Below are 26,483 nucleotides of genomic sequence, written 5' to 3' on the forward strand. Positions count from 1 at the left end.
ACATGCGGTATTTGGTTTTTTGTTCCTGTGTTAGTTTGCTAAGGTTAATGGCCTCCATCTCCATCCATGCTCCTGCTAAAGACACGATCTCACTCTTTTTTATGGCTGCATAGTATTCCATGGTGTATATGTACCATATTTTCTTTATCCAGTCTACCATTGATGAGCATTTAGGTTGATTCCATGTTTTTGCTGTTGTGAATAGTGCTGCAGTGAACAGATGCATGCCTGTGTCTTTATGACAGAACAACCTGTATTCCTTTGGGTATATACTCAGTAATGGGGTTGCTAGATCAAATGGTAGTTCTGTTTTTAGCTCTGATGAATTACCACACTGCTTTCCACAATGGCTGAACTAATTTACACTTCCACCAGCAGTGTATAAGCACTTTTTCTCTGAAACCTCACCAGTATCTGTTATCTTTTGACTTTTTAATAATAGCCATTCTGACTGGTGTGACATAGTATCTCATTGTGGTTTTGATTTGCAGTTCTCTAATAATTAGTTATGCTATCTTCTTTCCCACCTTAACCCCTGATAGCCACTAATATATTTTACGTTTGTATAATTTTGTCATTTCAAGAATGTAATATAAATGGTATCATACAGGCTGTAACCTTTTGGTATTTGCTTTTTTTTTTTTTTTTTCCCTCCTCACTATAACTCTCTGGAGATAACATCCAGGTTGTGTTTATCAGTAGCTTGTTTTATTTTCATTCCTGAGTATTCATGGTATGGAGGTACTACCACTGTTTAGCCATTTACCCATTTATGTCTGGGTTGTTACCAATTTTTGGCTATTATGAATAAAGCTTCTGTAAACATTCTTGTACTTTTTTTGTAGTTCTTTTTAAAATTATGGTAAAATACACATAACATAAAATTTACTATCTTAAATATTTTTAATGGTATAGTTCAGTAGCTTTAAATATTTTCTTATTGTTACGGAACTAACACTACCATCGACTATAGAACCCTCTTCATCTCGTAACACCAAAACTGTACCCATTAAACAGTAACTCCCCATGTCCCTTCCATTTAGTCCCTGGCTGGTTCATTTTTGTCTCTATGAATTCTGTGTACTTGTCCTTTTGTAATTGGCTTATTTCACTTAGCATGACTTCTTCAAGGTTCATCCATGTTGTAGCATGTGTCAGAATTTCTTTTTAAGGCCGAATAATATTTCATTGTATGTATATACCACATTTTGTTTATCTACTCATCCGCTGATGAATACGTGGGTTACGCTACCTTTTGGCTGTCATGCATAATGCTACTGTGAACATGGCTATACAAATATCTGTTTGAGTCCCTGCTGTCCATTTTTTTTGGGTACCCCAAAATGGAATTGCTGGATCACATGGGTTATTCTATTTTTATTTTTTGAGAAGCCACCATATTGTCTGTTTTCCATAGTGGCTGCACCACTTCATGTTCTATCAGCAGTGCACCAGGGTTCCAGTTTCTCCATACCCTTACCAATACTTGTTCTTTCCTTTACTTTTTAAAAAATAGTTGGCATCCTAATGGCTGTGAGTTGGTATTTCACTGTGATTTTGATTTGCATTTCCACAATGATTATGCTGTTAAAATGTCTTTTCATGTGCTTATTGGCCATTTTTATATCTTTCTTAGAGAAATATATATCCTAGTCCTTTGCCTATTTTTCAATCAGGGTTTTTCTTGTTGAGATATAGGAATTCTTCATGTGTTCTGGATATTAACACTTATCAGATATGACTTGCAAATATCTTATCCCATTCCACGAGTTGCCTTTTCACTCCATTATGTCTTTCACTCCATTGTGTCTTTTAAATTTTCATCTAATTTTTTTCTTTTATTGTCTGTGTTTTGGTGTTATGTCCAACCTTTCCCCTATGTTGTTTTCTAAGAGATTTATAGTTTTAGCTCTTACACTTAGGTCTTTGATCCATTTTGAATTAATTTTTGTATATGGTATAAAGTGGGGGTCTAACTACATTCTTTTGCATGTGGTTATCTAATCTTTCAAACACAGTTTGTTGAAGACTGTTGTTTCCCTATTGAATGGTGCTAGTACCCTCGTCAAATCATTGACCATACATGTGAGAGTTTATTTCTGAACTCTTTAATGTATTGCATTTTTCCATGTAATGGCCTTTATGCCATTTCCATATTGGTTTTTTTTTTTTTTTTTTTGAGATGGAGTCTTACTCTGTTGCCCAGGCTGGAGTGCAATGGTGCGATCCTCTGCTCACTGCAACCTCTGCTTCCCAGGCTCAAACAATTCTCTTGCCACAGCCTCCTGTGTAGCTGGGATTACAGGTGCCCACCACCACACCTGTCTACTTTTTTTTGTATTTTTAGTAGAGATGAGGTTTCACCATGTTGGCCAGGCTGGTTTTGAACTCCTGACTTCAAATGATTCACCTGCTTTGGCCTCCAAAGTGCTGGGATTACAGCTGTGAGCCAACACGCCCGGCCTCCATACTGTTTTGATTGCTGTAGCTTTGCAGTAAGTTTTGAAATTAGGAAGTGAGACTTCCTACTGTTTTTTTGTTTCCAAGATTGTTTTGATTATTTAGTGTCCCTTTAGATTGTATATGAATTTTAGGATTGATATTTCTATTTCTTAAAAAAACAAAACAAAACACTATTGGGATTTTGTTAGGGATTACACTGAATCTGTAGATTGCTTTAAGTAGTACTGACATCTTAACAATATTAAAGCTTCCAATTCATGAACATGGGTGTCTTTTCATTATTAACGTCTTTAATTTCTTTCAGCAATGTTTTGTAGTTTTCAGCATACAAGTCTTTTGCCTCCTTGATTTTAGTTTTTTTCTAAGCATTTTATACTTTTCGATGCTATTGTAAATGGGATTGCTTTCTTAATTTCTTTTTAAATTGTTCATTGTTAATTTATAGAAATGCAACTGATTTTTGAGTGTTGATTTTGTATCATACAACTTTGCTGAATTTATTAGTTCTAGTGGGTTTGTGTGTTTGTGTCACGAGGCGGGGTTGGAGATCTTTAGGATGTTCCAAGTATAAGATCAAGTCATAATTTTATTTCCTCCTTTCCAGTTTGAATGCCTTTTACCTCTTTTCCTTACCTAATTGCCTTGGCTAGGACTTCCAGTACTTCTAGGACTTCTAGTTCTAGTACTTCTAATATTAGGTTTGGACTTCTAGTACTAAAAGTGGTGAAAGTACATATCCTTGTCATGTTTCTGATTTTAGGGGAAAAGCTTTCAGTCTTTCACCATAGATATGATGTTAGCTGTGGGCTTTTCACATTTTGCCTTTTTATGTAGTTTCTTTCTATTTCTAGTTTGGTGTTTTTACTATGAAAGAATTTTTAATTTTGTAACATGATTATTTGTGCATCAATTTATGATAATGCTGGGTGGGGTGGCTCATGCCTATAATCCCAGCACTTTGGGAGGCTGAGGCGGGAGGATCACTTGAGGCCAGAAGTTCAAGACCAGCCTGGGCAACATAGTGAGGCCCTGTCTCTGTAAAAAAAAAAAAAAAAAAAAAAAAAAAAAGATCATATGGCTTTTTCCCTTCATCCTGTTAATGTTGGTGTGTAACATTGATTTTCATATGTTGAACGACCTTGGCTTCTTAGGAATAAATTGCACTTTGTCATAGCATATTATCCTTTTAATATGCTGCTGCATTTGGTTTGGCAGTATTTTGTTGAGGAATTTTGCATCAACGTTCATAAGGGGTATTGGTTGATAGCTTTCTTATGGTGTCTTTGTATGGTTTTGGTATTAGGATAATGCTGGCCTCATAGAATGACTTTGGAAGTGTTTCCTCTTTGTTAATGTTTTTGGTATTGTTTAAATGTTTGGTAGAATGCTCCAGTGAAGTAATGAAGTCTGGGAATTTTTTTTTCGCCAGGAGAGTTTGGATTATTGATTCAATCTCCTTAGTAGTTATGGGTTAATTTAAATTTTCTATTTCTTCATGATGCAGTCTTGTAGGTTTTGTGTTATTGGACTTTGTTAATTTCATTTAGGTCATTCAATATTTGGGTACACAATTTTTCATAGAACTCTCTATATGTGTGTGTACATATATATGCATATATACCTTGTCTCAAAAAAAATTATATCTCTATATACATATATGTGTGTGTGTTGTGTATGTGTATACGTGTACATGTATGTGTGTGTATATATACACCTATGTGTGTGTATATATGTGTATATACACCTATTTGTGTGTATATATGTGTATATACACCTATGTGTGTGTGTATATATGTGTATACACATACACATGTGATACAGCTCTATCTCAACCCTCTTTTGCAAAATTGTATCTTTTCCCATTGTCTGTCTCAAAACAGACTGATAGTGTTTTAATGCTTTAATACATAGGTGTATATATACACACACATACATACACACGTATACACACACACAACACACACACATACACACACACACACACATATATATGTATATAGAGATATAATTTTTTTTTTTTGAGACAAGGTCTTGCTCTTGACCAGGCTGGAGTGCAGTGGCGCAAACATGGCTCACTGCAACCTTGACTTCCCAGACTAAGACGATCCATGCCACCATGCCTGGCTAATTTTTGTATTTTTTATAGAGACAGGGTTTCACCATGTTGCCCAGGCTGGTCTTGAACTCCTGTATTCAAGTGATTCACCCACATTGGTTTCCCAAAGTGCTGGGATTACAGGCATGAGCCACTGTGCCTGGCCTATAATACTTTTTATTTTTGAAGAATCAGTAGTAATGTCCCCACTTTGATTTCTGATTATAGTAATTTGTCTTTTTTTTTCTTAGTTAATCGAGCTAAAGATCTTAAATTTTGTTAATGTTTTCCATGAACTAACTTTTGGTTTTATTTGTTTTTCTCTATTTTTTTGGTATTATCTATTTTATTTATCTCCACTCTGATCTTTATTTCCTTGTTCTGCTAGCTTTGGGTTTAATTCTTCTTTTACTAGTTCCTTAAGTTTTAAAGCTAGGTTGTTGTTTGAAATCTTCCATATTTTTTAATGTGTTTATAGCCATAAAATTTTCCCTTCATGAGGCTTTTGATGCACTTCGTAAGTTTCGGTGTATTAATTTTTATTCTCATCTAAGGATTTTCTAATTCTTCTGTGATTTCTTTCTGTATTTTAGTTTTCACAATTTGTGCATTTTGCAGTTTTCTTCTACCTTGATTTCTAACTCCATCCTATTGTAGTTGGAGAAGATACATTGTACAATACCTATCTTTTACAATCTATTGAGATTTGATTTGTGCTCACACACAAATGGGACATTTTGCAAAAATATCCCAAGTGAACTTGAGAAGAATGTGAATTCTGTTGTTGAATAGAGTGTTCTGTTTCTATCTTTTAGATCTACTTGGTTTATTGTATTCTCTTTTCATTTTCTTTTGTGTATATTGTCTTGCTATTTTTTTTGTGGTTACGATGGGGATTACGTTTAACATTCTAAAATTTTAACACTCTAATTTGAATTTAGACCAGCTTAACTTCAATAACAAATAAAAATTCTGTTCTTATACAGCTCTATCTCAACCCTCTTTTGCAAAATTGTATCTTTTCCCATTGTCTGTCTCAAAACAGACTGATAGTGTTTTAGTGCTTTAATTTCTTAAATCATATAGAAAATAAGCTAGGCATGGTGGCTCATGCCTGTAATTCCAGCACTTTGGGAGGCTGATGCGGGTGAATCACCTGAGCTCAGGAGTTTGAGACGAGTCTGGCCAACATGGTGAAACCCCATCTCTACTAAAAATACAAAAAATTAGCCAGGCGTGGTGGCACATACCTGTAATCCCTGCTACTTGGGAGGCCGAGGCAAGTGAATCGCTTGAACCTGGGAGGCAGGGGTTGTAGTGAGCCCAGATTGTGCCACTGCACTCCAGCTTGGGCAGCAGAGCGAGACTCTGTCTCAAAAATAAATAAATAAGGGTCTGGCGCGGTGCCTCAAGCCTGTAATCCTAGCACTTTGGGAGGCCGAGGTGGGCGGATCACGAGGTCAGGAGTCCGAGACCATCCTGGCCAACATAGTGAAACCCTGTCTCTACTAAAAATACAAAAAAATTAGCAGGGCGTGGTGGCGGGCACCTGTAGTCCCAGCTACTCGGGAGGCTGAGGCAGGAGAATGGCGTGAACCCTGGAGGCGGAGCTTGCCGTGAGCCGAGATGGTGCCACTGCACTCCAGCCTGGGGGACAGAGCCAGACTCTGTCTCAAAAAAAAAAAAAAAAAAATAAATAAATAAATAAATAAAATAAAATCATGTGGAAAACAAAAAACATAGTTAGAAACCAAAATTACAATAAGACTAGCTTTTACAGTTGTCCATGTATTTATCTTTATCAGAGATCATTATTTATTTACAGGTTTGAGTTCTGCCTAAGGTTCTTTCATTTTCACCGGAAGGATTTCCTTCAGCATTTCTTGCAGGGTAGGTCCAGCAAAAATGAACTATCTCAGTTTGTGTTTACCTGAGAGTATTTTAATTTGCCCCTCATTTTTGAAGGACCGTTTGGCCACATCCAGGGTTCTTGGTTGATGCTTTTGTTGTTTCAGCACTTTGAATATATCAACCCACTGTTTCTGGCTTCCAAAGTTTCTGATGAGAAATCTGCTTATAATTTTATTGAGGATCCCTAGTAGGTGATAATCTGCTTTTCAAGATTCTCTCTTTGTCTTTGGCCTTTGACAATTTGATTATAATGTACCTTGGTATGGATCTCTCAGTTTTCCTACTTGGAGTTCCTTGAGCTTCTTGGGTGTTTATATCTTGGGTGTTCATACCTTTCATCAAATTTGGCAAGTTTTCAGCTATTATTTCTTCAAGTTAACCATCTTCTCTTTCTCTCTTTCTTTTCCTTCTGGGACTGTACAGTGTGTATATTTGTAAATCTATGCAAGGGCCCCATGAGACCAAAAGTTTCTCAGAGATAGTTTTCTTTCCCCACCTCTTTCGAATATTTTGTTCTTTCTTTTTCTCTACCTTCTCCCTGTTTTCTCCCCCCACCTTCTATTGGTCTCATGCTCTGCTATAATCCAGGACAATATTGCCTGCATGCATTTGCTTTTGAGATAGAGGGATTAATGGACTTAGTTATGGATTAGCATTACTCTAAGAGAATTAGCCCTTTAAATTCCCAGTTTATTGTGGGGAATGTCTCCTATAAAACTCTCTACTCTTAATGGGCTCTGGGCTTGACATATCCCTCTCCTTGATGCCATTTAGTCAAAGGCAAGTGTGCTAGTGTTGGCAAATGTTCACAGTGCAATGATACCTTTAGTCCTCAGTTTACCCAAGAATTTAGCTTAGTACTTGTAAGGATTTGAATGCTTTTAAGGTGGTATTTTAAATATTTTACCCAACACTTTTAGGAATATTCTGTGGATAATTACTCTGAATAACTTAGTCTGCCATTTTCAGAAAATTGCAGTAACTTCGTCAGTGTTATGTTCCAGTTTGTAATTTCTCTTATCAGCTGGATCTAATTGGCTGTTAAAATTTGTATATCAAGTTTTAAAATTTTGATTATTTATTTATTGATTGAAGCTCTATTTGTTCTTCAATTCAGCCTGGTCAGTTTATCATCTTGCTGCTTAATCCTGTTTTTGATATCTTTCTTTTCTTTCTCTGAACATAAACGTGTGTTATATTCTGTATCTGATTATTCAAGTATCTGAGATTTTTGCAGGTCAGGTTATGCTTTCTGATATTTGGCTGGCCTTTATTCTTGGTAGTTTATCTCTTATGTGTTTTATGAATTTTCCTTTTAAAACTATGAGCACATGTTGATTGAAACATGGGAGTTCTTTGAGGTCTGGGTAAGTTAAGGCCAGTTTGTTTTTCCGGGGAGTATTTGCATTTGTGTTTGGAGGCCCTTTGAAGCACTGTTGATCACTTTTTTACCCTGGGGTCTCACAGGTAATAAGAATTCTACTCAAGGCCTATCTAAATGCCCTCATTAGTCATGAAATTTCTAGGGCAATGTTTCCTCTTTACATCTAGAACCAAAGCTGAGATTTGCAAGTTTTCTGGTTTAAAAAATGTTTTATTTTTTATTTTTTTATTTAAAAAATTTTTTTATTATTATACTTTAGGTTTTAGGGTACATGTGCACAATGTGCGGGTTTGTTACATCTGTATCGATGTGCCATGTTGTTTGGCTGCACCCATTAACTCATCATTTAGCATTAGGTATATCTCCTAATGCTGTCCCTCCCCCCTCCCCCCACCCCACAACAGTCCCCGGAGTGTGATGTTCCCCTTCCTGTGTCCATGAGTTCTCATTGTTCAGTTCCCACCTATGAGTGAGAACATGCGGTGTTTGGTTTTTTGTCCTTGCGATAGTTTACTGAGAATGATGTTTTCCAGTTTCCAAAGGGCTAATATCCAGAATCTACAATGAACTCAAACAAATTTACAAGAAAAAAACAAACAACCCCATCAAAAAGTGGGCGAAAGACATGAACAGACACTTCTCAAAAGAAGACATTTATGCAGCCAAAAAACACATGAAAAAATGCTCATCATCACTGGCCATCAGAGAAATGCAAATCAAAACCACAGTGAGATACCATCTCACACCAGTTAGAACTGCCATCATTAAAAAGTCAGGAAACAACAGGTGCTGGAGAGGATGTGGAGAAATAGGAACACTTTTACACCGTTGGTGGGACTGTAAACTAGTTCAACCATTGTGGAAGTCAGTGTGGCAATTCCTCAGGGATCTAGAACTAGAAATACCATTTGACCCAGCCATCCCATTACTGGGTATATACCCAAAGGACTATAAATCATGCTGCTGTAAAGACACATGCACACGTATGTTTATTGCAGCACTGTTCACAATAGCGAAGAGTTGGAACCAACCCAAATGTCCAACTAAAAAATGTTTTATTTACTTTTTATTGTTTTTTGGTCCCTGGTGGCTTTTTTCTCATTCTCCCGTTCACTGGGCATATCAACCATTGAGACTTTCTCCTTTCTTTGTGGATAATCTCCAGTGTGTTTTCTCATACTGCATTGTGCCCAAGTTTCAGCTCTTACCTCCTTTGCGCAGAGACCTTTAAAACCACGGTTGGAGGAGGCTTGCATCAACAGATGCCCTGAGGGTAGTGTCTACCTTCAGGACTCCTTTGTTTCTTTGGGTTTGACCTTTTTCTTAATTTTAAAATCTTAGTTTATTTCTCTTATTCTCCTACAATCCCTGTATACACTGAAAAGACTTTTTAAACCCTTAATGTAACATACTGAAGGATTTTCTTCTGGGAAGGCTCCTCAGATATCTCATTTGACCCATTGCCCTAATATTTCTTAAATGTTATATTTAATGTTTTTTATTTTTATTTTATAGGATTCAGTTTAGCTGCATTTAAAAGAAACAAGAGGAAACTAGAGCTGGCAGAAAGGGTGGAAACAGATTTTATTCAACTAAAGAAAAGAAGACAATCAAGTGAAAAGGTCAGGTGGTGTTTGAAATATTCAAATTAATGTATCATAATGATATATCTTCTGCATTTAGATACAAGCTTTAGGACAGTACAATTCAGTAGAAATAGAATGTGTGTCACATATGTACTTTAAAGTTTTTCAGTAGCTACATTAAAAAATGTGTTGATAATATTAGGCTCATAAAAGAGAAAAAGAAAGTAGAAAGAAACAAGGGAAATTAATTTTAATATATTTTATTTAAACCAGTGGATCTAAAATATAACTTTGAAATATGATCAGGGAAAAAATATTAATGAGCTATTTTACATTATCATTTTTAGTATTAAGTCTTCAGAACCAGTTTGAATTTTCCACATCTCAATTATAACACTAAATTTTTATTAGATATATTCGATCTGTATTTATATTTCATAAAAATTTACTGTGAAATAGTAAATTTACATACCAGGTTATTACAGGTATACTTAAATCTTTCTAATAATTTAATATATTAGAAATTAATTAAAATTTTATAAAATTAAAAATTCGGCTTTCCATTTGTCCTTGCCTCATTTTGATTTCTGAATAGCTACATTTGGCTCGTGGCTACTGTTTTGGTTCTTACAGCTCCAGATAGTGATTCTTAACATGACTGTTTAGGGAGTAGAGTGTAAGTATAAGAAAATATACATATTGTATTCAGACGTTTAGGGATAGAAAGAAGTTGAAAACTACAACATTCTTGCTCAGCCTGTGGCTTAGGGGTTTCTTAGCATACAGCTCATGATGGGTGTCCCAGGTCGCATGGTCATGTGATGTACCTTAGCATTCATCAATATTCTTTATTGTTTAGTTCTTCTGTAATGGCTTATATACTGTTTTGTCTTTTGCGTCATAGTTTTATATGGTTTACCTACGTATAAATGCATAATACATCATCCTTTGTAGTGATAGATATTTTCTTGGTGTGTTGCCACGAGACAATCAGTTTGGTACAAACCTTTTTAATTTTCTGCCCGCAAAGAGTAAGAATTTAGAAGGCAGATGAACAAATTAATAAGTAGATCTTGATATGATGGTGGATAGTCTATTTCTTGGGTTTCTGCATCGGATGTGATGTGTGGGTGAATGAATTTAGGACTTTTTTGCCTTTTTAAAAATTCATAATAGGCCAGGTGCGGTGGCTCATGCCTGTAATCACAGTACTTTGGGAGGCCGAGGTGGGTGGATTACTAGAGCCCAGGAGTTGAGACCATCATGGGCAACAAGGAAAACCCCATCTGTACAAAAATGTAGCTGGATGTGGTGGTGCATACCTGTACTCCCAGCTACTCAGGAGGCTGAGGCAGGAGAATCACCTGAGTCTGGGGTGTCAAGGCTGCAGTGAGCCGTGGTCATGTCACTGTGCTGTAGCCTGGGTGATGGAGTGAGACCCCGTCTCAAAACAGAAACAAAAACAAAAACATTGTAATAAAATTCACATAGAGTAAATGATTTAATCAGTTTTTATAAACATATATGCCCATGTAAACCATACACCTATCAAGATATAGAATATTTCCAGTTCTTTCATGCTGCTTTCCAGTTAGTCTCCAACTTATAGGCAGCCACTGTTCTGATTTTTATTATAGTAAATGCTTTTTCTTGCTCTGAACGTTATATAAATGGAATCATACAGAATGTACTCTTTTCTGTTTGGCTTCTTTCACAAAAAGCTTTTATTAGACATTGTATCACTGATTTATTCTTTTTTATTACTGTTTAATATTTCCTAATATAAATACACATTAATTTGTTTATCCGTTTTCCTGTTGATGGACATTTGATTTTTTTTCCAGTTTTTTTTACTATTACAAATAAAGCTGCTGTGAAATTCTCATACCGTTCTTTTTGTGGAGATCAGGTTAGGATTTGTATGTATAGAAGTTTCACTGCATCTCATAGAGAGTATCTTCAGCTGGAATTATTCAAGTAGTTCAGTTTTCCATTCAGGAAATGGTACTGAACTGGGTAGTAAGAAAATAATGGTAAACAAGATGGAGGAAGCTCATGCTCTAATGCCACCTTACATTTTAGCAGAAAGAGACATATTAGCATATAATTAAGGTAGTTATTCTGGTAACTGTTATGAAGGAAAAAAAGAAGAACAAAATGACGTGATGTAGAGTAACTTGGATGTGAGAGTCTGAATGAAGCCTTTATTAAATAGAATGATCAACGGAGACCCCTGTGAGGAGATAACATTTGAGGTGACATCTAAAAAATGAGTGCCTTTTATGAAGACTCAGTGGAAGAGTGTTCCAGGCAGAATGAGCTGCATGTGCAGAGGCCCTGTGGGAGTTTGGCATATTACAGGAATGGAGAGAGAGAGTCAGTGTGCCCAAATCAGTGAGCAAGGGGTGAATGTATGAGATGAAGCTGGAGAAGTTGGTATGGGCTAGCTCCTTTAGGACCTGGTAGATCATGGCAAGGAGTTTGAATTTTATTCAAGAATTTTATTTATTTTATTCTTGAATTTTATTCAAGAATAATGGCTAGCCATTGAAGAGTTTAAAGTAGGGAAACAGTGCTTTCTCATTCACATTTTGCAAAGTTCTCCATGGGCTACTATTGAATAATCAGTCCAAGGGGGAGGTAAGAATAGAAGTTGAGAGACTAGTTACAAAGTCATTACAGTTTGGAGATTATGGCACTTTGGACTGTGGGTGATAGGGATGGAGATGACGATAAGTGAATATATCCAGAAAATATTTTGAGGATTTCTAGAAAGACAATATTGGTGCCAATAGTTATTGGCAAGAAAGAGAGAGGAATTAAGGGTTTTAGCTGAGCAGAGGATTTAAGGGTTTTAGCTGAGCAGTTGGATATTTGCCATTTACTAAAAGAGTAGAGCTGGGGAAATAGGGCTTTCTGGTGGTAGAAGTAGGCAGTGGAAATCAGTAACTTTCTTAACCCATCTCCAACTTAATGGGCTCAGATTGACCAATGCTTTCCATTTTCACCATAAAACCTATTACTTGATGCCAATGGCATCTTAAATACCCAAAGCTAATAGAATACCTTTTGGTGTACCATCTGCCTCTGTTCCTTTCATTTGAATTATATGCCACCAAGATCCTCATTATGCTTGCTGTGAATCAAGGGGTAATTTCGATTTTCAAGTCTTTATTACTTAAGAAAGACATTTTGTAAGGCTAAGGCTGCCATAGATAGTGACTCCTCTGATGGATCTGGGCAAGGTAAATTGAAAACCTTCTGGAAAGGACTCACTATTCTAGATGCCATTATGTATATTCGTGATTCATGGGAGAAAGTCAAAATATCAACATTCATAGGCGTTTGGAAGAAATGGATTCCAAGCCTCATGGATGACTTTGAGGGATTCAGGACTTCAGTGGAGGAAGTCGCTGTGGATGTGGTGGAAATAGCAAGAGAACTAGAATTAGAAGTAGGGCCTGAAGATGTGGCTTGAATTGCTACAATCTCATGATAGAACTTTACAGGTGAAGAGTTGCTTCTTGTGGATAAATAAAGTGATTTATTGAGATGGGATCTACTCTTGATGAAGATGCTGAAAGTATTGTTGAAATGAGAAACGATTTAGAATTTTTTTTTTTTTTTTTTTTTTAGAGGGAGTCTTGCTCTGTTGCTCAGGCTGGAGTGCAGTGGCACGATCTTGGCTCACTGCAACCTCCGCCTCACAGGATCAAGCGATTCTCCTGCCTCAGCCTCCTGAGCAGCTGAGACTACAGGCACCCGCCACCACGCCTGGCTAATTTTTGTAATTTTAGTACAGATGGGGTTTCACCATGTTGGCCAGGCTGATCTGGAACTCCTGACCTCAGGTGATCCACCCACCTTGGTCTCCCAAAGTGCTGGGATTACAGGCATGAGCCACTGTGCCCAGCCAGGATTTAAAATATTAGGTAAGCTTATTAATAAAGCAACAGCAGGGTTTGAGAGTTGAGTCCAGTTTTGAAAGAAGTTCTGTGGGTAAAATGCTGTCAAGTAACATCATGTACTACAAAGAAATCTTTGGTGAAAGGAAGGGTCATTCAATGCGATAAACTTCATTATTAGTTTGTTGTAAGAAGTTGCCACAGCCGTCTCATGTATGAGCAACTGCCACCCTCATTAGTCAGCAGCCATCAGCATTGGGGCAAGGCCCTCCACCAGCCACAAGATGATGACTTGCTTGCTAAAGGGTCAGATGAGTAACATTGTTTAGCAATACATTATTTTAAAGTGAAGGTATGCACATTTTTTAAGCATAATGCTATTTTACACTGAATAGACTACAGTAAAGTGTAAACATAACTTTTATGTGCACTCGGAAACCAAAATATTTGTTTGACTCACTTTATTGTAATATTTGCTCCATTGTGGTGGTCTGGAACCAAACCTGCAATATTTCCATGTTATGCCTGTAATTTAGAGTGTGAAAAAAAACTAGATAAATTTAGAATTTTTTTTATTGCATTGATTTTTTTTCTTTTAAAGTAATCAATTGTACAAACATTATCACAGTACAAGTAGAAATACGAATTAAAGCCAGAAGAATTTATTCTGCTTGGTATTCTATCTCTATAAATTAGAGCGCTCCTGTTTTCTTTAGTCTTTGACCATTTATACTTACATTTGATTAGTTTAAAATAAGAATTATTAATCCATGGAATGCTTTTGGCTGCAAACAGTGGAAAACCTGACTGTGGTTTAAGAAATGCGTATTTGTCCCCTTGCTCTCTGGCCCTTAGCCACACAGTAATAAGTTTGGAGGTGGTTGGTTGCTGGCATTAGTTTAGGTTTCTGACGATGCTAGGGCTAACATATCTGGTATTCTCTTGGGCCTTTTTCTTATACCTTTTGCCTCATGGATGTGATATGGCTCCTGAAATTTTAGATGTCACATCTGCATTCAAGGTGAGAGTAAGGCAGGATGGCAAAGAGGGAGAAATGCCAGATGTATGTTCCTTTTTTATCTGGGATACAAAATGTTTCTGGAATCTCCCTCAATAAACTTCTCCTTAGTAGTTGAGAAAGGGCACAATTCAGTCACATGGCTATTTCCAGCTGCAAAGGAGCCTAGGAAATTGGGTGAGTTGTCATAACTACCATCTCATAGTTCATGGCTTGAGGATAGACACATTGTCTTCCCAAACAAAATAGCAGTTTTATTGTCAATGGTAGTGGTTATTTGGTAGGTCATTTACAGTGTATAGCATTAATGGAGATAGGTTTTTATAATCTCCTTCCCCATAATTAACACATCCCATGTTAATACAAAGTAATATTGAGCTAAATAGCTAGTCTATACATAAATTGAATAAAACATATTTTATCTCTGCTTTTAGGATGTATAGATTTTAAGATAAAATACTTTAAAATGAGGAACATAAGTTCCTAGTAATTATCCATTCTTGGTAATTGGCATCTTTGTTTCATCCTTGCTTATTTTTTTTGTTATTTAGAGGGAAGACATGATGGAGAAGGAAAAGATGACTATTTACCTATAGTATTTTATATATATATATATATAAAATATGGTATTATATTGTGAAATAAAAATACTATAATATAGTGTTATATTGTGAAATAAAAATAGTAGTCCTTAAGTTCTGTTCTACTTCACTCTCTGGGTAGACCTGTCTCTTCTGGATTTTTCTTTTATCTCTTATTTTTATGGTATACAGACAGTCCATACTTTGCATGGTAGGGCTGGACCAGAAAGTGACCGTGGAAGGTGAAACCATGCAGAGTGGTCTTAATGGCGTACATTTAGCTTGTTCCATGACCTTTAAATATTTTTGTCAAAACGTTAAAAACTCTTGGTGGAGAACAGTGGCTCACACCTGTCATCCCAGTGCTTTGGGAGGCCGAGGCAAGAGGATCACTTGAGGCTAGGAGTTTTGAGACCAGCCTGGATAACATAACAAGACCCTGTCTCTCTATATGTAAATGCAAAAGAAAAACTAGCTGGGCATGGTGGCATGCACCTGTAGTCCCCATTACTCAGGATGCTGAGGTGGGAGGATAGCTTGAGCTCAGGAGTTTGAGGTTACAGTGAGCCATGATCATGCGACTGCACTCCAGCCTGGGCAACAGAGTGAGACTGTCTCCCTGACTCTGTCTCAAAAAGAGGAAAAAAGAAAAACAGAAAGAAAAACCCAGAAAACTCTTTTACTGTTGGTTATAAATGTGTATGGAAACAGAAAAAAGTAAAACCAATATTTACTTAGTACACTAAAGCATTTAGAAGCATTAACAGTGTTTTATTTAGGATAAAAATTTGTAATTTGAACAGTGCTTGCCTCCTCAGCATGTAACTTATGATATCACACGAACATCTTTTCTATGTGGTGGTGAATTTTCATACTCCTTTCTAATTTTGGATCAGCTTTCAACATTATACCCTTTGCTCTTTCAGTGTCACCGCATAGCTGCCAGTCTTCCTTTAGTGTGAAATTTTTGCCAATGTCACTTCCTCTGGGACATCTTCATCCTTTTTGTCCCAACTCCACTCCTTGATAAGATCCTCTTTACTAAGTTCCTCTGTCTGTATATCTAGAGCCTTAATGGCAGCAGTGTCAGACATGCCCGTGGTCACTTATTTCTCGTATAACTTCATTTATCTTTCATTTGAATTTCACTTCCAGCATTATCACTTTTTTTTTGTTTTGTTTTTGTTTTTCCTTCACTTTGTTCTGTAAATTCATCACTTAGAGACAGAGAGGCAACGTTTCCACCTGCTGTCTATGCACAGTGACCCATCACTGACAGACTTTCAAAGAATGTCATGATTGGTCACTGATCATGATGTGCATCACTGATGTTTGCAGTGGTTTGTGAACCAAGGAGGTGGCAGGGGAGTTTATATTTCATGCAGTTACTCAGAGTTAATATACTATGGTAATTGAAATTTGAACCATGTTGTCGAGGGACTGTTGTGATTTAAATAAACTCTGGTAATTGAAATTTATATATATTAGGCAAAGCAAGGACTATTTTTCTGTCAAATAACCTGGACTGTTTGTCTGGAGATGTTTCCTTCAATCTGAGTTTTGCTCATTGTATACACACAGTACAGTTCAGCATGTTCCTGTATCTTCCATAATTTCTGCAAATGGACATCTGGATCTCCCCTTAGAAAATTGCCATGGCCTCTCATTGTTGGAATACTTATCAGTAAGTTGGTGTGGTGTATGTGATGAAGTGATTACCTGTTTTAAATGTATTGTTTGCTTTGTTTTGACACAAAAAAAAGTAGTTAGTTGTATTGCTTACTAATCTTTATCCTATTTGGAAGAGGAAACCTTACTTTTGGAATGAAGTGTTTAACTCATTAACTCATTGGCCAATTGCTGTACTTGGCTTATGCTACAGAACTGACTGGGTTGCTACATGACTGAGAGTTACTTGCTAAAAGAGGAGACCCTCGTATTGGGAAAACAAACTGACTGAATGCATGGCATAATCTAGATTTCATAAATATCAGTTTCAAACAGCCAGCCCTGGATATGACTGGAAGGGACTCTTAGAGTATTAAAAGAGGTTGGGGGTATTGTTTGATCTCAACATTTTTGATGTTTCAAGCCTTTTTTTTCCTTTCTCTTCATTTTTCACAAGCATATTGTTGAAATAGTTTCCATGTCTTTTTCTTTAATAACAGATTTTACAGTTGAATGTACGTAATTATTTGCCTCCTCCCATGACTTTTACAAAGTAATTTAAGGTTTTAATTAATTTCATTGGTGTTTAGGTAAAACAGTACTTACATGGGATAGTGAAATGAAAGTTAATCAGACATTTTCCATTGTGTGAATGAATATCTTTCAATCTTTGATTTTTTTTTTTTTTTTTTTTTTTTGAGACGGAGTCTCGCTTTGTCGCCCAGGCTGGAGTGCAGTGGCGCAATCTCGGCTCACTGCAAGCTCCGCCTCCGGGGTTCACGCCATTCTCCTGCCTCAGCCTCTCCGAGTAGCTGGGACTACAGGCGCCCGCCACCACGCCCGGCTAATTTTTTGTATTTTTAATAGAGACAGGGTTTCACCGTGGTCTCGATCTCCTGACCTCGTGATCCGCCCGCCTCGGCCTCCCAAAGTGCTGGGATTACAAGCGTGAGCCACCGCGCCCGGCCTCAATCTTTGATTTTTAATAAACAAGTTCAGATAATTTTGCAATGCTTTTGGTGCTTTCATACAATGTTGTATGTTCAAAACCACTCTAAAGAGATGCTACAACTTTTAATTTTGTGTTCTTTAGCCACCACATAGGGACATCAAATTGGCCACATGTTTCAGAAAGGAAATGTTGGGCCTTGCTTTGTACCCTTCATATGAATATATTCTATTCTTTTGAAGTATATTGTGGGTAACATTTTTCCCTTTTATCCACCATCTTGAAATTATTATGTAAACGCTTAACTGTATCATACTAAATCATTGTAGTTTTTGGGTGAGAGGTAGGCTAAGATCAAAGAAAATAGATGCACAAAAAACAACATGTTTTCCTCAGATCGTTCCATTTGTACTTGTCTGTGCTTGCCAGAAGAGGAGACCCTCACATTAGAAAAACAAACTGAGCGAATGCATGGCATAATCTAGATTCCATAAATACAAGTTTCAAACAGCCAGCCCTGGATATGACTGGAAGGGACTCTTAGAGTATTAAGAGTGCAGGGAAAGGAGTAATTAGTCTTCTCTAGAAATTGACTTTGCATGGTCTGGAGTTTTGTCATATTGCTCAAGAAGTTGATTAGTATATGAATATATGAGTAAACTGAAGTAGGAAACTTCTTTGACTTATCTTTTACATAAAGAGATATACTTCATGTATTTTTAAAAAATAAAACCGAAAACTCATTCTGTGAAATGATTGTCTTGTATTTGAAATTATTTTTTTTTAGTTGTAGGTAATATACGAAAATTACATTTGCCTCACATAAGACTATCTTGATTACTGGATGAGCCTACGGATTTTACATGTAAATCATTAGATAGGTCAGTAACTTAATGTCTTATTGGATCACCTCCATCCCATACATTTATTTAGGTTATAAAGCCTGATGATTGGCATTTGTTTTCAGTATAACTTAATGAGGATTTTCTAAATGTTTATGGCTTATAGTACTTTATGCCAATCATCAATATCTGAGTCTAAAACTTTTGACCTTTGATGACTGGACAATTGCAGTGTGTGTGTGTGTGTGTGTGTGTGTGTATTCCTGATTTAGGAAAAGCTTCTAACTTAGCATATAAAGATTCAATACCTAGTAGATTGAGTTTCTTCCCAGTCTTCCTTAAATCCACACCAAGCTATACCTTAAATCTATGTTGTTATAAGTAAGATGAAATTGAGGCAAGAAGGCAATGTTAAGAAATCTTAACTACTGTTTTTATTTTGTAATGGAAGTAACCTGTGATTTGTCAGAATATTTGTTATAAGTTGACATCAGATATTGTCAGCCTTGTAAATTCTTCCTAAATTTTGAGTATTTAATAGCTCTGTAGAGACTTAAAATATCTAGTATTTAACGGAATCAAGGGAGAGGGAAAAAAGGAACATTTCTTAACATTATCATTGGAATAGTCCCAGCTGATCTTGTGTATAATATCAAGTCACCACCTTGTAGCTTTCCTAACAGGAAATATCTCCAGTGAATGGAATCTCACTGGGACTACAGATAGAAGCCTTCATATCTGGGAATTGGCTTAGATGCTGGTGTTAAGAACATCACATTCCAAGTTTAAATATCTCTCCATGTGATATCATATGATATCACCATACACCAGTGACCTGATTTGCCCTATCATAGACATGGTGATGCTGACACATGTATAGCTAATAAGACAGCAGAATAAACGAGTGCATTAAAAAAACCAAATGTGTGTGTGCACACACACACACCCACACACACACACACACACACACACACGTGCACACCCATTACAAGGGTATTTTAAGATCACAAGACAAGAAAGAACCAGTGCTTAATTAGGTTGATGGAAAACTATCTGTAACTTTTTAAAGGCTTGGTTCAGCTGTCTCTTCTCTAATCAGCTTAGAATATTTTAAATGCATAGTCAGGTCCCAGGAACTATTTGAAACGCAAGACTTGAGGCTGGAATTACTTGAGGAGTGGAGGGAATACGGTAAGGTGAGAGACGGTGTATAAAGGGTTAAGAGTTGTATCTAGGTCTACCATAAGCCAGTCCAGAGACTTGGGGCAAACATGGAACCTCTCTAGACTTTAGTTTCCTCAGCAGTAAAGTCTTCTTGAACTAGGTAATTACCATGGTCTTTTTTAGCTTGGTAATACTCTTATTACATATTCATTTTCAACATGGAGTATGTCCAAACTTCCTTGATTCTCTTATTAAGGAATTCTTTATTCTAGTGGATCCTAAACCTGGCTGATCATTAGATTCATCTGGGGACTTTTAAAACTACAGATTCTTAGGCTCTGCTCTAAACATACCGAATCATAATCTGCAGGAATGGGTAAGCTATTGGGCCGGTATTTGAGATCATTGCTTGTTCTTCCTAATATGTCACAGTGGGCTTAGAAAAGCACCCATTGCTTAAACAAACACGGAACATTTTAGATGAACTGGGATCATATGATTGAATTCAGTTAATGACTTCATGCCCAGCATCACTCATTTAGCTTTCCTCCAGGTAGTCTAGAACTCCCTTCTTGGAGTTGCAGCTCTTCCTCTTTGCTTCCAGGATTTGCCTCAGGGTCACTTTCATTGTTCACAGTCAAGCCTTCACCAGGCAGCCAATTCTCTCAAGTCAGGCTCCTTGCTCTTTATGTTCCCCTGCCCAGCAGAGCACCTGACACATTAGCAGCTATTTAATGAAGGTTTGTTTGAATGGATGAATCTCTATGTGTTTTTCCATTTCTTTTTTTATGTCCCAACCTGTTCCAGTTGCCTGTTTTCTCCTGCCTGTTACACATTTTCACTTGTTTGACCCATCACAGTCTAACTCAGCATGTTTAGAATCATGCTCCACTCACTCTCCTGGATGATTGCACTAGCTTCCTGCCTATCTGCCCACAACTGCCTTGCCCTTTCAGTCATTTCTCTACCCAGCATTCTTGGAGTTTTCTAAAAGTACAGTTTGATTTTGTCATGCTCTTGCTTGAACCCTTAATTCACTTCCAGCTGCTCTTAAAGTATAGGCTCCCCAACAGAGCCCCCAGGACCCTATGGGAGCAGACATGGCTGGCTGTCTTTCCAATCTTTTGCCATCTCACTCTGGGTCACATTGTCAAGATTCTTCCTGTGTCAAGGTCTTCACACCTGTGATTCCAGATCCAGGGAATGTTGCCTGTCTCCTTCCTTCTTCTCTCTCTTTAAGCTATTGTTCTGCTCCAATTGTCTCTCTGTCCTTATTAGTGTGGTTATTTGATGTCTTTATCTTCCAGTAGAATGAGGTTCCAGGAGGACAGTTATTGTATGTCTTATTTACCATGGTTTCTCAGCTTGACATATAATAAATGCTCAATAAACATTTAATGAATACATGCACTACTTTTTTTTTTTTTCTTGTTTCTTTTTAGTAGATTTACTAGCAGTAAGCCTTTGTCTTTTCACCCTCAGTGGCTGGACTGTTGCAGTATCTTCATGCCTGGCTTCTTTGCCTCTAGTCCTGCTCCATTCCGTTTTAATTCTGTGTGCTTTGGGAAGATACATTTCCCTAAAAACACCTGCATTGGTTTTGTCTCTCTCCTGGAAGAAACTTTAATAGAATCTTTACTCTCTGTGGGTTAAAACCCAAACTTTTAAGCTGAATTTTATAAACCCTCTTGAAACCTAGCTACAAGCTACTTTTCCATTATCTTCCTTCTGGAATTATCCTTTTTTCTCACCAAATATATTTCTCTTTTCAGTTTTATTTGCTGAGAGTTCTCAAATCTAAGTTTTTGTTCATATTCCTTCCCTTAATGGGATAAGCAATAATTCATAATGGAATATTAGCTACTTCTTTGCTTCCTGAAAATTCTAATTCAACTCTTCCTTTATGAGCTAGCTCCAATACCATGCAGATCAAATTTCTTTCTTCTAGTTGGCACAGATGATAGGTACTTAATAAATGTTAATTGAATTGAATTATCTGCTTTACACATTTGCCATTTTGAGGTTGGTGTGTGTGGTTATTTTGTTTGTGTGTGTCCATAAAAGCATGAGCATTTTGTTACTTTATCCTTATCACAGTCCCTACAAATAGTGCCTTTACTCAGTTGACTTTACTAATTTAAGCATCTGCAGCTGATGATTTGAATATTAATTTTGAAAGAGAAAACCCATATAATGATATTTCCTCTTAATATTAAATTTTGCAGTCTTTCAATAGGTTTAAAATCTATTATTTAAGGGCTTCAAACATGCATTAGTCTAAAAACTATGCTTGTTTTAACAATAAGCTTGTATGTGGGGAAATAAAGAAAAGGGATAGGTTATCTGAAGTATTGCCAAATAATATTATTATGCTCACTCAACATTATAGAGATGTAAGATAATATGTAAGTAAGGGAGGGAAATGGAATGTTGAAAAATAATAGCTTGAAACAGCCCACAATCTCCACTGGCCGTTCCAAAGAGGTGAGTCAGGAAGTGCCCACAAGGGGGCGTGCTCATCTAGAGAAACTTGACCAAGTGCCTTTCCTGTTAACGCAGGTAAAACTGCCTGTTTACAAATGAACTTCTAGACCATGTTTTCCCCACACCGCCAAGAAAAAGAATGGACCCTCATCACAGCAAGAATTCCTATCCATTTTGTAGCACATGTTTATTTTGGATGTGTGATTTTCCAGGGGGGCTAGGGGACTTACAGAATGGAAATAAGAATTGCCTCGTGAGCTCACACAAGTTTATGAAGCTTGTGATTTTGCCTTTTTTTGGCTGTGCTAAGAGCATTTTTATTTTGTAAGCATTGTCGTCTTTTCTGTGAAGAAGTGTTGAGGTTTGTAAAATATCCTTTTTGGATTATTAGCCCAAGAAACAGGCAGTACTCTATTTTCACTGCTTCATCAGTTTGTGTAGCTTGAGGAACTACCAGCTAGTCATTTGGAGAAGTGCATGGGCTTTGATTGGTGTTTTTTTCCACGAGAAGTCATGCCTTCTTGCAGTCTTTAATTTTTCTTTTCCAGTCCTTTTTTTTTTTTAACCTTTGGCCTCAACGTTATCACCAATAAACATTTATTGAATACTATTTATGTACAGGCTTTTAAATAGATCTTAGAGAATGAATAGAGGATATGGCACCTAGTCCCTGCCCATTATGTATTTGATCCGAAGGAATTAAACAATAAAAAGAAATCATGCCATTTGTTATGTGTTAGAAGAACAAAATCGTCAGTGAGAGCCACAGGAATTAACTGGATGGAGAAATCACTCTAAGCTCTGCTAAGTTTCACATGGCAGCCTTAATGGAATCGGAGGAATTTAAGCTGGATGTTGGATAAAGGGTCAGACTTATATGTCTGGGTAGAAAGAAAGATAAAAGTCCTGGGTTCAGAGGCCTGCAAATGGATGAGTTTGGTTGCACCGCAGGTTTTCTGCAGGACAGTGGTTTCAAACTCAGATGCCAAGGGTGCCAGGCAGGTAGGCAGCCTAAATGTGTGAGACAGGTCTAGAGAGGTAGACAAGTAGAAGAGAGTGGGGCTGACTGGCCATGCGTGTTCCATTGTAAGGTATTTAAAAAAAAATGTGTAACACCAAACTACACTTTGCTAGTCAAACCAAACGCTGGTTTTGGCAGCTTGTAATTCCTGGTGGGGGAATGTCAGTTGATAAAGTTAAACTCTCTGCAGAATTTAGCAAAGTAAAATAGGCCATAGAGGAATTATGACCATAGCTAGAGTCCCCCCGGATATCATGCTGCTTTTATTTGTATTATCGTACTTCTGATCAAATGAGGGGGATATTTTGAAATATGTATGAATGGCCCATCCTTGTGGCTATTTGAACTAAACACAGGCTTTGGGTATTTAGAGTCTCTGAAAACATGACTGAGATTAACTTGAATGACATTCGATTTTCTAGGATATGGCACTATCATAATTTAGGTTATATTTTATATCCTAGAATATACTTAACTCCTTTCCTACTCAATTCTTTATCTTTACTTTCTAATAAGATCTATTGAGGAACAAAAGGATAAAGAGTATATAGGTACTATTTCTTTCTTTTTGCTTTTCAATATGCTTATCTTTAATTGTTATGTATTTATGATTTTGAATAACAGTTTCTATTTTTGTGGGTATATTCATAATTATATGGCCATTTGGTGATATGCGTAGATATGCTGTACTTAAAAAATCTCATGTTAAGTAAAGTAACTTATTACTGTATTAAGTCAGTGTTAAATATGGTTCTACAGTCTGGAAAGGGTTGAATTTAAATCCAAGTTAAGTGGCCCATCCCAATTGTTATGGTGTTTCATTGACAGGAATAGAATCCAGATTGTCCATGTTACCTTCCAGTCCTTTATCTGTTATTCCCCACTGCTTTAAGACTCAGTTTAAAGGCTGGCAGAGCTCTCATATTTAAAAGGGAAAGTGTAATTTTATCCAGAGAAGATAAATGTGTGCCCTAAAATGAAAGAAAGCCTAGAGGTCCAGACCATAGCCAGGTGTTTTTGGAAAGAGCCAAATTGGACAACTAAATTGGAAAAGGTTGCCTGCATTTATAAAGGAGATTTCCTTGCTATTTATTAATAATTAGCAAGGTCTTAGCTTGTCTAGCTTTGTATTTTTAAATCTGCCCAGTAATGAATTCATATCCTATTAGTCAGTATGTTAGTAGCATGTTGAGTTGTTTTTGTCTTTGAAGTATTAATACTATGTGGTACACATGCCTCTATGAAGTAGAACTACGAAATAATCTTGGTTCTCTTCTTCTCTCTTGAATATATTTCTGAGAGAGTGGTGACTGATTACAGTGAAGGATGACCAGCTCTCCAGTGGGAAAAACAAAGTTAGATCTAAAGTGTAGTATGGGCATTGCTTGTTCTCACTTTCAGGAAATCAAGAAAGTTTGGAGTAAAACAGAACTGAATTAGTAAAAAATGAGAAAAGTGTGATCCAGTTCCAAATGACCTCATAGGATGGGAGGGCAGTAAAGAATTTTTTCAAAAAGGAAACACTGAATATAGGAATATGGGACCAATATCAAGAAATATAATTTTTTTACAGATAAAGTGAGAGGCTTAATGTTCGATGGTTTTAGTCTTAGAAGGTTGTTTTGAACAATAGACTAAAGGGCACGCAAAACTTCCAGAAATAAGGATTACTCCCATATTATGAGAAATGGGTGTAGATTTTGGTTTGGTTATTATGGGGACCAGCCAAATATTTCACGGCAGTTGTTAAAGGATGTGCTTTTGGGAACAAACTCATTTAAGAGTGATGTGCAAAATGGTACATTAGGGAAGATCTAAATATGAAATAATCAGAAATGTGAGGTAATAGAAAACTGCTTTAGATAAGCTGAGTTTGGATCACGTGTGCAGGTTTGTTACATATGTATCCATGTGCCTTGTTGGTGTGCTGCACCTATTAACTCGTTAATTAGCATTAGGTGTATCTCCTAATGCTATCCCTCCCCCCTCCCCCAACCCCACAACAATCCCCAGAGTGTAATGTTCCCCTTCCTGTGTCCATGTGTTCTCATTGTTCAATTCCCACCTATGAGTGAGAACATGCAGTGTTTGGTTTTTTGTCCTTGCGATAGTTTACTGAGAATGATGATTTCCAGTTTCATCCATGTCCCTACAAGGGACATGAACTCATCATTTTTTATGGCTGCATAGTATTCCATGGTGTATATGTGCCACATTTTCTTAATCCAGTCTATCGTTGTTGGACATTTGGGTTGGTTCCAAGTCTTTACTATTGTGAATAGTGCCACAATAAACATACGTGTGCATGTGTCTTTATAGCAGCATGATTTATAGTCCTTTGGGTATATACCCAGTAATGGGATGACTGGGTCAAATGGTATTTCTAGTTCGAGATCCCTGAGGAATCGCCACACTGACTTCCACAATGGTTGAACTAGTTTACAGTCCCACCAACAGTGTAAAAGCGTTCCTATTTCTCCACATCCTCTCCAGCACCTGTTGTTTCCTGACTTTTTAATGATGGCCATTCTAACTGGTGTGAGATGGTATCTCATTGTGGTTTTGATTTGCATTTCTCTGATGGCCAGTGATGATGAGCATTTTTTCATGTGTGTTTTGGCTGCATAAATGTCTTCTTTTGAGAAGTGTCTGTTCATGTCCTTTGCCCACTTTTTGATGGGGTTGTTTGTTTTTTTCTTGTCAATTTGTTTGAGTTCATTGTAGATTCTGGATATTAGCCCTTTGTCAGATGAGTAGGTTGCGAAAATTTTCTTCCATTCTGTAGGTTGCCTGTTCACTCCGATGGTAGTTTCTTTTGCTGTGCAGAAGCTCTTTAGTTTAATGAGATCCCATTTGTCAATTTTGGCTTTTGTTGCCATTGCTTTTGGTATTTTAGACATGAAGTCCTGTCCCATGCCTATGTCCTGAATGGTATTGCCTAGGTTTTCTTCTAGAGTTTTTATGGTTTTAGGTCTAACATTTAAGTCTTTAATCCATCTTGAATTAATTTTTGTGTAAGGTGTAAGGAAGGGATCCGGTTTCAGCTTTCTACATATGGCTAGCCAGTTTTCCCAGCACCATTTATTAAATAGGGAATCCTTTCCCCATTGCTTGTTTTTGTCAGGTTTGTCAAAGATCGGATAGTTGTAGATATGCGGCATCATTTCTGAGGACTCTGTTGTCTTCCATTGATCTATGTCTCTGTTGTGGTACTAGTACCATGCTGTTTTGGTTACTGTAGCCTTGTAGTATAGTTTGAAGTCAGGTAGCGTGATGTCTCCAGCTTTGTTCTTTTGGCTTAGGATGGACTTGACGATGCGGGCTCTTTTTTGGTTCCATATGAACTTTAAAGTAGTTTTTTCCAATTCTGTGAAGGAAGTCATTGGTAGCTTGATGGGGATGGCATTGAATC

The 26,483-nt window shown here is 37.0% G+C and overlaps 1 protein-coding gene across 6 annotated transcripts in view; it reads left to right on the forward strand.

The window, feature by feature from the left end:
* TASP1 (taspase 1) overlaps nt 1–26,483 on the forward strand; it is a 262,432-nt gene that overhangs the window by 76,272 nt on the left and 159,677 nt on the right. For all 6 annotated transcript variants that reach the window (XR_009211478.1, XR_009211479.1, XR_004245959.2 and 3 more), the window contains one exon: nt 9,369–9,475. Coding sequence is in view for 3 of the 6 variants with exons in the window: in XM_032142309.2 (XP_031998200.1) it covers nt 9,369–9,475 (107 nt within the window). In the remaining 3 variants the exon portion in view is untranslated. The remainder of the gene's footprint in view (nt 1–9,368; nt 9,476–26,483) is intronic.

The sequence above is a fragment of the Hylobates moloch genome, unplaced genomic scaffold (assembly GCF_009828535.3).
Source record: "Hylobates moloch isolate HMO894 unplaced genomic scaffold, HMol_V3 SCAFFOLD_21, whole genome shotgun sequence".
Taxonomy (NCBI): domain Eukaryota; kingdom Metazoa; phylum Chordata; class Mammalia; order Primates; family Hylobatidae; genus Hylobates; species Hylobates moloch.